Source organism: Accipiter gentilis, chromosome 2 (genome assembly GCF_929443795.1).
Source record: "Accipiter gentilis chromosome 2, bAccGen1.1, whole genome shotgun sequence".
Classification (NCBI taxonomy): Eukaryota; Metazoa; Chordata; class Aves; order Accipitriformes; family Accipitridae; genus Astur; species Astur gentilis.
Window position 1 is genome coordinate 31,178,044 of NC_064881.1, and position 15,594 is coordinate 31,193,637.

At 36.4% G+C, this 15,594-nt stretch overlaps 1 protein-coding gene across 8 annotated transcripts in view; it reads left to right on the plus strand.

Moving 5' to 3' along the window:
- Positions 1-15,594, plus strand: part of VPS13B (vacuolar protein sorting 13 homolog B) — a 485,377-nt gene that overhangs the window by 267,737 nt on the left and 202,046 nt on the right. For all 8 annotated transcript variants that reach the window (XM_049818749.1, XM_049818740.1, XM_049818775.1 and 5 more), the window contains 2 exons: positions 13,626-13,797; positions 14,861-14,975. In XM_049818749.1, coding sequence (XP_049674706.1) covers positions 13,626-13,797; positions 14,861-14,975 — 287 coding nt within the window. The remainder of the gene's footprint in view (positions 1-13,625; positions 13,798-14,860; positions 14,976-15,594) is intronic.

Sequence of the window (15,594 nt, forward strand, 5' to 3'; positions counted from 1 at the left end):
GGTGATTGCTAGTGCTTACTTTTTATATGCATCACACACACACACGTAACTGTCCTTAAAAGGTGTTTGAGCTAGAGTTTCAGTTCTTAAGTTATTTCACTAAAATGTTTCTAGATTATTTGAATAGCCTTGGTTTTGGTTTATTTCTGTGTGTGTGTGATCTCAGTTGTGAAAATTTTTGCTATGGATACAGAATTGAAAGAAAGCAATAGCAGTAAGAAAACAATATGGTCACAAAAATAGTGTTTTTTCACCTACTCACATCAAATCCCTTTCTCATTAAAATCAGAAACCACCAGCTTTATAAATAACAATTTGGTTTTGACCGTCTATATAGACAGCAGTATTTGGAGTACATGTTGTACTTGGAGCATTACTTGAAACTGATTCAGTAATTGTTTTAATCCATATGTTACCAAGATTATTTTGGTAATATGGGTCAAAGTTCAGTGTTCATATCCTACCCCTTTGCAAAATGTTGTTCACCATTTATTTCTATTCTCAACAAATGCTATGCACTAGCTAAATAAATTTTCTCCTGATCTAAATGAAGTTTGGTGAATTGGCCAACAAAGGACAATGTTAGAATTTGTGTTCAGTCTTTTCCACTCCGAAGCTAAGACCATAATTTCAATCTTCTTGGAACAGAAAGTTCTATTAAAACACATGGCATTAATATTGGATTTTTTTCACAATAGGGGACTTAAAGTTGACATAACACTTTACAACTGAGGTTTGAAAACTGCTTTGAAAGGAATGTATCGTTGTGCTTAGGATAAATAAGTTAAAAAATTGACCATGCTCTGAGGATGTTATTAAAGATATGGAAGAGGAAAGAAAGCTACACACAGGAGAAAACGTTTCCATGAAGCCATAGTTCTTATGACTGAAAGACTGAGGAATAGATCTCCTGTCCCTCTTCTCTATTCAGTGCTCTCAGCCCAAGGTGTTCTGTCTGTGACTGGGGTAGGAAGGCAGTTCAGAAGAAAGACCCAGCACAATGGGTATCTAAGCACAGATAGAAAAGCATACAGAGGCAGGTGTCATTTGTTTAATGGAGGCAGTGAGGCGGGAGAATGTATACATGGCGAGATATTTGAGATTGTAAGAAGTTCTTTGTCAGAAGTTGAAAATAAGAATTAGAAGGCTGATTTTTATATTGTCAGAAAAAGATTCACAGAGTTGTTCAAGTAGGAGGGTAATACATTTGGCTCAGCAGCTGAGGAAAATCTTACTCCATTTCTGATTAACTGCGTGGGAGTATTAGGTGTATTGAGGTGATCAAAATCAAAACAGTATGTAGGGTGTACAAGGGTTTTAATTAACAGTAAAAAAGAGAGGCGAAGGTTATGAATTACTGTGGTTGAAAAAAAGATGTGGAGAGAATCTTTGTCACGGGAATTCAAGGCAGCATTTAGATTCCTCTGACTAGTAGCTACAAAAACGCTGTATTTGAGTTTGTAGGTACTATCATTTTTATGAATTTGTGAGTCAATTTTTATACTTAAAGACCACCTACTGATCTTGTGATTTCTTGAAAAATGTTAGTGGTACTGTAAGGTGAAAAGGAACTGATAGCCAGTGGAAGATTCATCTAAATTATTTGGTTGTTACAGGATGTAACATCAAAGGCTGTCTTGACCTAGCGCTTTCCTGTATTTAAAGGCTGATGTTTAAAACAAAACAAACCTCAAAAAAACCGGTTATCCTTTCACTCTTAGGACTAATTTTATGTCAAGCTACCAGTTGGAGTGAGTTAATCACCCAATAGGATGACCAAGTTAATGCATTCTAGATGATGTAAACAAAGTAACATTTTCCAAACAGGTTTTTATTAAGCCATGGGGAAGAGGAACTTAAGCACTCTACCACCATCTTAAATCAATGTAGTATTCACTTTATCTGATTTATTTTTTTCTTTTTAATCTTTTGGTGGCCATCAGTAAAAATAAATCGCAAAGTGTTTTGAAGCTCTGCAATGTACTTTTGCAAATCGTCATGTGTAAAGTAGCTAAGAACATTGTTCCTGAGACTATGAACAGTCCTGATGTCTGCGAGTTGTGTAAGTACTGTTGAGGGTGGGAAGGGGAAAGAGGTAGGAGAATCACGCTTGGCCAACCAGTGAGAAATAATAAAAGGAACCATATTTTCTTCTCAGGTTTCTAATAGACTATTTTAGAGAATATAAATTAAATAATTTGTAACATTATGGTTGGCAGTATCTTTATAACACATTCTCTTCTGCAGTTGGTGGCTGTCTCTGAACTTATTCAACATATTTCCTAGTATCAAAGTACAGGCTAAGTTTTCATTATAATGGCATGGTTGCTGTCCCGTTCTTTGAGGTAAGGATTGTTGAGAATTTAAAAATGTATGTATTGAAAAATTAACTGAGGAATATTCTCCCTTGTTCTATTTCACTAGTGAAAACTGTTTGTCCTTTGAGAGTAGTTAATCACTTAGTTTCCCTGTTTTCTTTTGCTAACTTAATTACTATCACCATACCTAGCTGTAGATACTGTGATCATGAAATTGTGCCTATCCTTTGTTTGAAGACAGTAGGATATGAAGATGAGAGAGAGAATCTGGTCACTTCTGCTGTCTCCAGCTGTTACTTTGAACTACTTCAGTCTGCTGAGTGCCTCAGTTATAGTCACATAATATAGACTTTATCTGAAGAAAAATAATCCCTTTAGTATGTTCAAATATGCACAAAACCCCATTATAGATGCAGGGGTGCATCTGAGTGGCATCTGTACAGAGAGCTATACAGCTATTCCTCTGCCTCAAAAGCAGGCAAAGTAAGTCAACAGGCATTGTAGACAGATTTTTTTTATAATCGTTTTGTCTCCTGTGAAGTACAGCATCTAGCTCTACCTGTCAAATTGCCTAATGGACTGCAGATGTGAGTCTGTTACACCATACCATTTCCAGTGAGGCCACATTTTTCTTCTGGGTGAAGATGTAGCCCTCCACAGGCTATCCAAGTGTGGATCATTATATTTAACATCTATCTTAGACATAAGACTTCTTATCTGGAGACCCTGTTAGTTCACAAGAGCCTAACTAGTGAAATCCAAACCAGTATTTTAGAACCCAATTGCATTGTCTTGCACCAAAGTACAGTTGAGGGCTGAATATTTTTCCAGGTACATTCTGAAGAAGTGATTTTAATTTCAAAGAGTGTAGAAGTGGGGTGGGGGGATGTCAGAGTAACCTAACGCTTGTCAGCTTCATAAGTCATGGTATTCTTCAAGTACTCTTCAGAGACTGGTATAGAAAATCTGAGCCATGGAGAGGGATTGTGGTGGTGTTTGGAGACAGGAAGGCAAAATTTATCTTTAATACCTCACAGAAATGCTGATTGTAGGAACTGGGGTGTCAGAAAAGTTAACCAACTGAGAATAAGTGATACTGCATGGAAGTGGATGATGAGTGAAAAAAGCATGCTTTCAGTGAACAATAGAGGGGAAAGGGAGGGTGAAGGCAGCTTTGGGAAGGCAGCTGAGAAGATTGGAGCATTCCCCCATTTTCCTGGGTCTGATTTATCCCTGTCTGTGGTTTTGCTGCTGGTTGGAACTGGACCACTCCTTTCCCTTCCCACGGAGTCTGAATTCCATCAACAGAGCAATAAAAGCAGATGAGGCAGGTATAGTGCAGGGACTCACTGGCCAGGAGTCTTAACACCAAAAATGCCTTAATTGATTGCTGTCTTGGTACTGGCAGGTCTGAAAACAACTTGCAAGTACTCAGAGAAATAGAAAAATACTTTTGGTTTAATCTCTTTAAATACTATGTACTTAACATCTTTACATTCTCTAAAATGTTATTACTTACAGATGCATATATTGGTCTTTAGAAATTTTAAGTTACTTAATATTGGCCTAATGTTAGTTGCAAAGAAGTCAGTGGGAGCAAACCTAGGTCCATGTTGTTTGATTTGAAAAATATTATCCTATAATTGTAAATTATAACTTGTTTTCGGACTATTGTAACAGTAATGTTTTTAATGAAAGAAATGGAGGAGGTAATGTATAAAAGTCGAGTGCATCAGCCACGATTCAACTGTGCAGCTATATATTTTATAGTCATTATTGCTAATAAGCAGCAATGAAGTATATAGAGGAATTAAATAATAATACATATTTTTACAGGTTTGACTTAGAGATATTTTCCAGAAGTTTGTGATTTATCAGAGTCTGTATTTTGTTTATATGTTCCTATATTTTTAAATGTTGAAATTTTGAAGTCTGTTGACCAAAAATACTTTGCAGCGACAGGTACATTTTTTTAAGTTTAGAGATTTTACAGTTAATGTGTTATTTTGTTCTGTGGTAGACAAATGATTATTTTTAAAGCTGCTTTCAGCTGCAACGGGCTTGCTATAAATGAATTGGAAGAAAGCAAACTCTCACAACTGTTTATATTAAAAAGCAAAAGAAGTAATTTGTTTATGTGATCTGTGGATGATTTATATTTTAAGCTGCATGTAATTCTTTTCAAGCTGACAAGTTGGTAGTGAGCACCACAGTCCTGTGTGTATAAAGCTACCTAGCTTACTGAATGTTAGTCTGGGTGGTGGTAAGACAGGGAAGCATAAGTGAGAGTCGTAAGTACTGGAGGGGTGGAAACAGTTAATCATTTTTACCATCCCTCCTTTGGAACAGCAAAAGCAAAGGTAGTACAGACTATAACAGGCCACTTGTTACTGTTTACTTAAGTACAAACAGTGGTAGAAGTGTTTAGTCCTTGGGGAAGCTCAGTGATTAAGCAAGAACGCAGAAGTTATTTTGATAAGGCATAGCAGTAGTGTGGCCAAACTGTGATCATCCCTGAGCTTTAGGCAGGCCAAGGAGGAAGGCCTCATATGTTTGGATCTTCCTGATGAACAAAGATAAATTCTGCTAAGAAAATAAACTCAGTATATTGGTCAATTTGCAACAATTGGTGAAAGAATTAAATTGTATATTTTAGGACTTGGCATGAAAAGTTGTGGGAAAATAGTTCAGGGTTTCTGTCTCTGGCTTGATTTTTCTGTAGATCTGGAAACAGGGCAGAAAATTAATGCATAAATATATTTAACAATACCACGTTGGGTGCTGCAAATCCAAAATGAAAATTGAAACTGGATGAGAAACAAGAGCACAGTCTCTCTTCTCACTTCAGTTTCTTAAGGCTTTTACTGCAAAAATTTTTTAAGAATTTAAGCTCATTAAAAAAAAAAAAAAAAAGCTACTGCAGACCCATGAGATTTTTCAGGCCCTGTGACTCTGCCCAATGTTTCTGATTACAGTACCATTAACAGAAGGCTAAGAAATGCAATCTCTTCATTTTTCACCTCCCAAAGGATAGCCATATAGCAACGTCTGCCTTCAAAGGAGCATCTGCAGTGCTTCTGCCACTGAGAAGGAGAATGGGTCAATTCAACCATTTACGTGTGTTGGAATGGCAGAAAAAATTTAGATAGTATGTTCACATTGAACTGTTGAAGTAGGAGATGGGTGGAGCCAGTAACCCAGTAACCCCTGGCACGGACATGTTGTTGAGCAGCTGGGGATGTCTGTTGATAAGCTCTGCAGCTGGAATAGCTGCAAACCGAAGAAGTTATCGCCGAAAGCCTCAGCTTAATGCAGTTTTAGCTATACTGTCAAGCTAGCTAGTCCAAGTGGTAGTACACACAAGTGACCCGGAATACTGGATGGGAATGCAGTAACTTGAATACAGAACTGCAGTGCAAGGTGTCTGACCCCCAACTTATTCTGCCTCTGGCTGTGTCCAAAGGTTCACAGTTCCTTTATTTCTGATAATGTTGTTTTACACCGACATTGTCTGTTTGACTCCTAGAAATTCAAGGACTGGTTTTCTTTTTCAAGTTCACTTCCAGAAATACATGCATGCGTAGTCCTTAGTTGTGCATTGACTAAATAAAGTTTTGTTCTACATCTATGCAGTTGTGCGCTACACAATTTGAATAGGAGTTAATAAAGCCACCTTGCACGCTACAGAAATTGAAGTGTGAGAAATACCTGCAAATCAGACAAGCATAAGCACAAACATTGGAATGATGCCAGCGAATGCTTAGCTCCAGCAATAGTAACAGAAACTGCAAGCACCTTGGCCTCTTTTCCTCACCTGTGTATTTTTTGGTTATAGCATATCAGATATATGACCTATTCCATTATGTATTTAGAAAATGAGGAAGCCGATTCTAATGATCCATCTGGGCCTGTACCTGTAACTCTTGGTTTTTGTAAACTTCATATATATAATAGGCTTGGAAGTTGGTAACAGCCATACTCCCTAAAATTCAGGGTTTTCTGCTTTTAAATTTCATTGCACATTCCTGGGTTAATTTGCTTTTTATATATGTGCTGGGTTTGGCTGGGGTAGGGTTAATTTTTCTCCATAGTAGCTAGTATGGGGCTGCATTTTTGATTTGTGGTGAAAACAGTGTTGATAATTCAGGGATGTTTTGCTGAGCAGTGCTTGCACATTGTTGTATTTTCTGATTCTCACCCCACCCCACCAGTGAGTAAGCTGGGGGTGCACAAGAATTTGGGAGGGGACATAGCTGGGACAGCTGACCCCAACTGACCAAAGGGATATTTCAGATATGTCATGCTCAGCAATAAAACTAGGGGGAAGGTTGGCCATGTGGCCACTGCTCAGGGACTGGCTGGACATTGTTTGATTGGCGGTGAACAATTGTTTTCATTTGCATCACTTTTATTTCTCTCTCTTTGTTATTTTCCTTTTCATTACAATCTTTACTATTACTATTCTTATATTTTATTTCAATTATTAAACAGTTCTTATCTCAAACCATGGGTTTTCTCACTTTTACCCTTCCAATTCTCATCGCCCCATCCTGCTGTGGGAGGGAGCAAGCAAGTGGCCATGTGGTGCCGAGTTGCCAGCTGGGGTTAAACCACGACAATATATGTATGGGGTTATGCTAGATAAATGCAGTTCTTAAAGTATCTCACAAATACTGTTATAAGTAAACTTGTGCCAAAATTATCAACTGGCTGATTATCTGAGAGGCATAGTACATAATTTAGTATCTTCAGAAAAATAAGCTTAAAGAAAAATGTGGGAAAATGATAGCCTTAGTTTTCTACAGAACAAAGTTATCTATGTACTCAAACCACTAAACAAAAACAGCTCTCCATGGAAAAAAAAAAAGTTGTTAAACTGCATGAAACATCTGAACACACTAAATTATGAAAATAAAAGAACCAAATTATAAAATGTAGAACTTGCCATGGTGGCAGTATGTATTTGCTGTTAACTGTAGCCCTTTAATTTGCTGTTGTTTTTTCTTTTTTAACTGTCAGAAATATAGAGACCTGCCAAAATTTTAGAATAAAGTTGATTTTCATACAAAAAACATTCTGGAACATGTCCGGTGGGAGCATGAGGGTGTGTATGGAGGGCAGGGAGGAGATTGTCTGTCATTCACACCCCCTCCATTACAGTTTGTAAGTTACTATTTGGCAAATTAAGTGTGCCTGCAGTATAAAAAGAACTTTAAAAATGCTCCAGCTCTAAAAAAAAAAAAAAAAAAAGGGAGGGGGGAGGGGGGAAATGCTTTTTATAGAATTAAAAGAGTAGAGAGCAAAATCCATCCACAGAGCATCAACATTGGCTTGAACTTTGACTTGAACTGTAATTCAGTATTATCAGGTTTAAATAAGTATTGTTTCTCTCTTTCCTTGACCTTTAATTGGCTTCAATTTCTTGATACCCTGTGAAATCCACCTGAGGATCTCAGCTAAGGGAAATTGTCCTTGGCTGGTTCCTTCCTTCAGAGCTGCCCTGCTGAAGGGATCCCCCCTGCTTCAAGTTACTGTTGATTCCAACGTCTCTAGAGCGTGTGAGGTTTGATGATAAAAGTAATCTCAGACACAAAGAAACTCCAACACAGAAGCGTCATCTTTAAGGGACATCTCTCAAAGGCAAATTATGAAGGTGTGGGAAGTTATTGGAAGGCAGACTGTCAAAGAACCGTTTGGATGAGTTATCTGAAAGAAACAAGAAGAAGAAAGGAATTTATTGGCAGAAATTGAAAGGCTCAGAACTGATGCCATGCTGATGGTGTGAAATTGCAAGTTGTGAAATAGGATGAGGCTTCTCTGGTGTCAGAATGAGAACTTTGCAAAAAAAAAGACTCATTAAAAAGGGAGTCAGGATTCTCAAAGTGTTGTGTTCCTTCCAGCTCTGGAAGGATACGTTTTTGCTCCTGCTTTTTATAGCTTTACAAATAGGCAGAGTAGATAGAGGAGAGGCAGGCTTGTGTTTGAAGAGGGTGGACAGGGCTAGTCAAAGAATGGCAAAATGGCTGGGTGGTTGTTGCCTTGTGGCATATACCACTGTCCTACCAATGGAGCCTGCCGTTTCAGGAGAAGCTGTAAGGACTGCTCTGCCTACATCCTTTCAGATGCTGGGGGACTTCCAGGCCTGACACTCTGCAAGGCCATTTCCCAATTTTAATTCTTTCCCCATACCGGGGAAGGATGCACTGGCATCTTTGAAGAAACAAACCAGTTTTGCTTACAGTGCTGAAAAGACACCTACTTTCCTGTTGCTGTCAGTGCTGCCTTGTAGGACAACTAAGTGCCACTGGAGAGAGTAGAGTTTTTTGTGAAGACAATAGGAAATGTCTTGCAAAGGCATGGTTAGTAAACAGTACTCAGAGATAGGAGTCTTTGGATGAAAAGGTCTGGCAGGAGGCAGAAAGGATTTTCCTGGGGAAGCAAATACGAAATATGAGTCACAGTTTGGTAGAAAGGAGTTAACCTCTGCCCTGAACATGTTATTTAGCATGTTCTACCACCCTTTTTTTTTTTTCCATCTGGTTGGGTGCCATATGTCCACTGTGTCACACTTGCTTTGGAATTGGATGCATCTTAGAGAAATGAACTATCTGAGGTTTCTCCAATTAGATGTCCTACCGTGGTAATCATTAAATATTATTAGATACACAGCAGGCGACAGGTCCTGCTACATTAAATAATCTGAATTTGCTGACAATGTAAGAGAAAAATGGAAGAAGGAAGAGTAAACAAATTATATAAGCAAGATGGTCATGTTAAGTCCATGGCTTGGAGAGGGATTTCAGGTTGTTTTGTGTAAGGAATTTTGCTCAATGAGAACACAATGGAGAAGAAATGCTCAAAAGAGAAAGGACAAGGAGGGAAACAGGAAAGGTGAGAAGGCGCAGTGTATGGCTGAAGTTTTTTTGAAAAAACAAAGTAGCCTTGAGTAAGTCCTTTCTCCCATGTAATTTATAAGCTAGTTGTTACTGATTTAAACACACTGACAACTTGGTGACAGTTAAGAGCCTTTCAAGGAAGAAAGGATTCTAAAAGAGAGAAGGTCTTATAAAGATTGGTGGATAAAATGGTATACGGAAGTTTCCCTCTGGGAGGTCTGTTTGAAGGGAACCAGATATAGCTCTTTCTTCTTTAACTCTGGTTGTCTGCTTGTTCTCTTCTATGCTCTGTTACCAGCTCTCTCACCAACAGACTCATCCATTCATCCCTTGTTTCTGTAACTTGTCTTCTGTAATTGCATTCAGAATCTTCTTTCCAAATTCATTTCCTTAACTCCCGTTATTACAGCTTTCTTCTTCTTCCACCGTACATGCAAATAAATATTTACATACACAGGCAAGTGTTCTTTCCTTCTGATTCATCTTGCACATACCCTTCTCGTCCTTGTCCAGCTACTTCAGACCAGCCTGTACGTGTCTGTCTCATATAGAGAGAAACATGTTTCTCTTGTCTTAGTTTCTGGGCTAATTGCACTTCTTCTGCCTTTATGGAGTATTTAATTGATAGGCCTCTAAGTGCAGCTTTTTTCTACAGAGCAAGAACTTCATTCAGACTGAAGCGTAGGTGTTAGTTTTCTTCAGTTTGTTTCTGTGAGGTCTTTGGTACCTCCAGCTCTGTGTTTGTTCATTCATTCATTTATATTCTCTCCCCCACCCCCCATTAATAAGTGATCAAGCATTTTATAGCAGACATCTAGAAGATTTATGTAGAATAAAGACATCACAGACAAAACCTATCATAGGACGACGAATATATAATATGCATTCCACTTTATTACCCTATTTGCTTTTTCATATTTCAGATGCTAGCATAGTACTGTCAGTATTACGTGATTTTCTTACCCTTTTGTTAGGTCTCTTGGAGCTAAGCTACTTGTTTTTCCAACAGGTTGAAACTCTCCGTTGTTTGTCTTTCATGGTCTGTGATCTCATTCCTGCATGGCATTCACAAATCTGACGAGTAATATCTTTTTTTTTCAGTCTGACTTGTACCCTGTTACCTAATGCCATATCCATGGTTCCTTGACACATTATCACAAATATTTAAGGAAATCTTCCCAATTATAACAGCACTTGCTTTCTGTACACTAATGAAACACTTCTTATAGGGAATATTTTCTTCATCATGAACTCTTTTGCAAAAAAAAGGCATTTTTCTTATTTGCTGTTCACCAGCCACTGATGATTAGTAATGATAGCATTAATCTCTAATCCTAGAGGTTTACAAAGTTGAACTACTTAATTTTTAGAAACAGCAGCTTTAATTCAAGAATTCAAGTAACTGCCAGGATATCTTTTTTTCATGATGCCTTTTTTTTTTTTTTCTCTTTTGAGCAGATCTCTTTAATACAATCAACACAGATTTGTACATAGGCAGTGTTGCACATACTGGAATTCTGTACTAGTTAGTTACATTCATAATGAGAAGACACCATTAGATGGATTATTAGTCTTCAACCATGGTAAAGCTAGAATTAGACTCATTTCTTTATGTCTTCCTCTTCACAAATGGTATCTGAAAAGCAAAAGCCCACCGTCATTTCAATGATACTTCATAAAGCAAAATCTAATTTCTCAGTGCATAAAACATGTTGCAGCTTGTTAAACTAAACTGAATCTAGCGATGATATTTTCAAAAATTGTGTAAGTTTATACTTATATATAATGTTATGGAAATACCACTGATTTTTCTTAAAACTTAATTGATGAGAGGAAGGTATTTCTTTTCTTATTCTTATTGAGAATAGTGTAATTTTACTGTGGAATGAGCATTACAGTGCTATATACCTTCTCCCTGCCTCAATACTTAGCCTGAATGTTTGTCTTAGTTGAGCTATGGCCTGATTTTTTTTTTCCTTTCATTTGTTTTCAAAAGTGAGATGATGAGATTGAAATTTATACTGCACTAAGAAACCTCATATTAATAGCAGCTAACTTTTTACACCTCTGGAGTCTAACAGTTTTTCGGAAGATGGTCACTTATAGCTCTATGAGTAGTCTGATCAGAGCTATAAGCAATAATGCCTTATATAATATAAAAAGAAATAGAAATATTCCTGTTTTCTTTCATGCATTTTGATTAATGCAAAGCCACCATCCCCATAGATAACTGAAGGTGAATGGAATCTTAATTTTCATTTCAATACTTCATATTACATCTGTTGAACTGGTCCAGTTACTGTAGTTTTGTGTTTAGGTATTATTTTCCAGTAACATACGTTAGTTAGTTGCACAAGCTCACCCTTCCTCACATGAATGGATATCTGGAGTGGTAAGTTCTCTATGTCACCTATTGACAATGTAGATTGTTACTTACTGATTATAGTAGCTATCACTGAGTTTTTCAAGGGTAAAGGTTACTGCATCACAGATCAAGTATCTTTGCTGTTTCTCTCTGTGTCCTCTAAGAGTTTTGCTGGGACAAAAAAAAAAAAAAAAAAAAAAAATCAATAAATGTTAATCTGAGTGACATAGAGTTGAAAGTGTGAAGCAGAAGCTGTGTTTCTCTGAAAGAGAAAGTGGTAAAGGTAATCATATTCTTCATTATGCAATAAATTCTAAAAGTGCAATGTCACCTGCTCCATTTGGTGTATATCAGAGAGCCCAAAGTCAGAGTGGATTGTGTGCAAAACTTTCATAAGATTTTGACCTGTCTTGTCTCCTCCTGCAGTTAGGTTGGTGAGAAGAGAACGTGTATACATGATAGAAATCCTATAATTAAACTGTAGGCCTGAGTTGATTGAAAATGTGATTTATCAATATAAATGCTTCCATATGAGCTGTGTCATTTGTTTTGGGATAAGTTCTACCCATCCAGAAAATAGATTGCTAACAGAATTTCCATACTCACATTCTCCAGTCTTGGACGGAAGAATGAGCCAACTACTGTCAGATTTTAAATTTTGCTACTGAAAGTAAGTGTTTCTGGGACATCTGAAGCTGAAGAGAGTGCATTGTCATTTCTTGCCTGCAGGTTAAAATAGGTTCAAACTGCAATGCTTTCTCTGCAGGTCCGATTCCAGCGTGTCTTCCATATAAATCATCTTGGTTAGTCGTTAGATAAATCTCAAAATTCCCAAACATGTTGTTCCTCATAATTTACAATTGCTAATCCCTAAAAACTTTAAGTTAAGACTTTGGGTGTTTATTGGTCTGTAAATCTTAGAAACAACTTGGATCAAAGTGACAATACACTGTTCCTTTCCTTTTGTGCTTGAAGAAAACTTGCAATACTTAGTGGAGCTGCAAATGAAGATGCTGGTGGATTTTTAGTGGCTTCTGGTTGACATCAGTGACTTATGTGTCCATTGCATTCAGTTTAATAGGCTGTAAACACTACGTGCTGATGAGCAATTACATGTTTGCATCTTTCCTTTTCTATTTGGAGGCTGTAAATTCCAGCAAAGGAGCAGGATGAAGTCCTATGGCTGGTAAATATTTTAGTTGTGCCATCAAGAATTATCAGCACGTGCCTGCGGGGCTCTGATAAGCCCTCATAACAGGATTTTCAGTAAAGCTTTCATTTGTCATGTTCTTTTCTTAAAAACATTAACCTTTGTGTCTTCTTTGTTGAGCTCTTAATGTTTTGGGAATGAATAGAGATTATTGATAGCACAGAAGCTTCTACAAGCTCATTTGTCAACAGATCATATATTTAAGAATATCACAAGTGACTATCACCTTTTTTAAATAACAGAAATATTTTAGAACTGGCAACTAAAATGTTTCCAATTCTTACAAAAGGCCATTATTTTAGGAAATCATATTTCCAAGCAGTTACAGGGAAGTACACAGAAGGGAAAAAACACCAAGACCAAATCCAGCATGTATGTAGTATAGAAGTGTTATGACCATACTGGGTGTCTATTCATCTGGCTCCTCCAACAACTCTTTCTTCCTTTGCCTTTCAGATATGCACAAGCCTGCTTATTCAATCTCCCATTACATCTCAGAATATTCCTATCAGCCTGTGTTTTTTAATTGATGATAGTATTTCATTAGTGTAGTTAATGAGGAAAGCTCACTATGCGAAGTGGAACAAAGTTGTGGAACCTTACAGTTTTACCCTACAATCTTTGCCAAAGTCTATTATCTCTACCTAAGAAAAAGGGAATATATTTTGTTTTATTTTTTTCCTGATGTTAAAAAATGGCTTAATTCAAATATACTGTCAGTGAGTCTGTATTTATATGTTTATAGTTTGGGCATCTACATCAGTCTAGACAGAAGAAAAAAGAGAAGTGGTGAAAAGCAATATTTTTTTTCCTCAGCTATTACATCTGTTTCATAGGGTGATTCTCTTCAGGGTGGTGATGATTCCCCATTCTCAGACTCCATTACATTGGAACAAACAACAAGTAATATTGGAGTCTCAAGTGGACGTGTCAGCCTATGGATGCAGTGGATGTTGCCAAAAATTACTATAAAATTGTTTGCTCCTGATCCTAGAAATAATGGCACAGGTATTCAGCATTTTTCCCCCTACTATACTATTTTAAATTCCATACATTATTTTACAGTACAGTATTAGCTATTTAGAGCATTTATTGACACTACTAAACACTGTAATGTAGAAATAATGGGTTGGATCTATATTTTAAACTAGGGTGACAAGCTGTAGTTAGGTTAGTGCATGTAATCAGAATTTAGTGTTGTTCTTTGGCATAAACTTCCCCCTCCATGTGGCAAGATAATTATATTAAATTGGGAATAAGTTGGTATTTTAATAGAGTGCTGCATTTATTGCCTTAGAAGCAATCATGTTTCATTTTGATATGATTTAATAGTATGTTTTGTCTATGTCCATGTATAGACATGTAGTTTTGTATTGGTAATTTCAAATTGAAATTTAACATAATCATCATAGTATAATTCTAAAAGTCATAGAAAGTTTAATATGGAGTTCAACACAGAAGTCTCAACGTCTGTGTTGAAAAGAGAAATATGTGTGGTACACAGCTTCTCTTTTTATCTTTGAGAATAAAGTTGGATTATCATCCTGACAGTAATTGTTTGAAAGGAACTAGGATTCTATAAATGTACTGCAAGACTTCAAATATTTATTTTTTTGTTACGAAACACTGCTGCTTAGCAATTAACATTGTTACTCATAGAAATGCGAAAAAGTAAGGAGACTAGTGATTAAAACTAATTTTCAAGGAGATATACTTGAACCTTTGATTTTAAAAAACTAATTACATGAGAGAAAGAAATCTCGAGTATTGTTAGAGTAAATATCTTGGCAAATCCTTTTTTACATTTTTTTCAGGAATTATACTATGAACACCTGAACTAAAAGCCCCATATATAAGTCTCTCTTCGTATAAAAAAGTTTGGATTCTAGAATTTTTTTCTGGTTCCTATCGGTGTGACATTTGAATCAAAAAGTGCTTTATGAAAAAACTCTGAGTAGAAGTAGCATCATCCTATTTACAAAATGTAGTGTTTCAGAGATATTTCTTGCTTAAAAACTTGCAACTTTCAGATTAATAACATAATTATTTTGATTTTCTTTGACTATTGCAGAAGTTTGTGTTGTCAGTGAATTAGAAGATCTCAGTGCCTCAGTGGATATGCAGGATGTCTATACCAAAATCAAATGTAAAATAGAAAGCTTCAATATTGACCATTACAAAAACAGGTAATTCTTGGGAGTTATTCTGCTTCAATTTCAGGCTGAAAGAAGGCAGCAGGCATTTTTTTTTTTCTTAATTCTTAACTTGAATTTAAGTTAATTGTTCAATTTCAGTGAAATGCTTTTAACCTTGTAAGTAATAAAAATCAGAATTACACTTTCTCAGAATTATATCTGATTCCAGAGAAATACATGGAAATAATTACAGATCAGGAGAATGTTTTTTCACACTTACTGCTCTTGGTCCATTAGACAAAAATAATTTGATTTTTGCTGAACTTTTTGCTATTTTAGCTGAACTTTTGAATGAGAAATTCCTTAAATATTGCTTCATGATGTGTTAACAAGTGCCAATATTTAATGATTTATGGTACCATACTCTTAGATACTAAAAAGCAGTTTCTAAAAAAATTGCAATGTTTCTTTTGCTGTGGCTTAGCAACACTGTAATGCAAGGAACTAAGCTGATTATCTGTGTGACACAGCATAATCTTACTCAGACACACCTAAGTAAAATTTCAGTAATTAATGTCAACCAGTATATCATCAATATTATGTACATTTAGGGTAGGTAGTTAGGCCTACTATATATATAGTCTTGCAACTTTAGCAAGTCTTGTTAGTT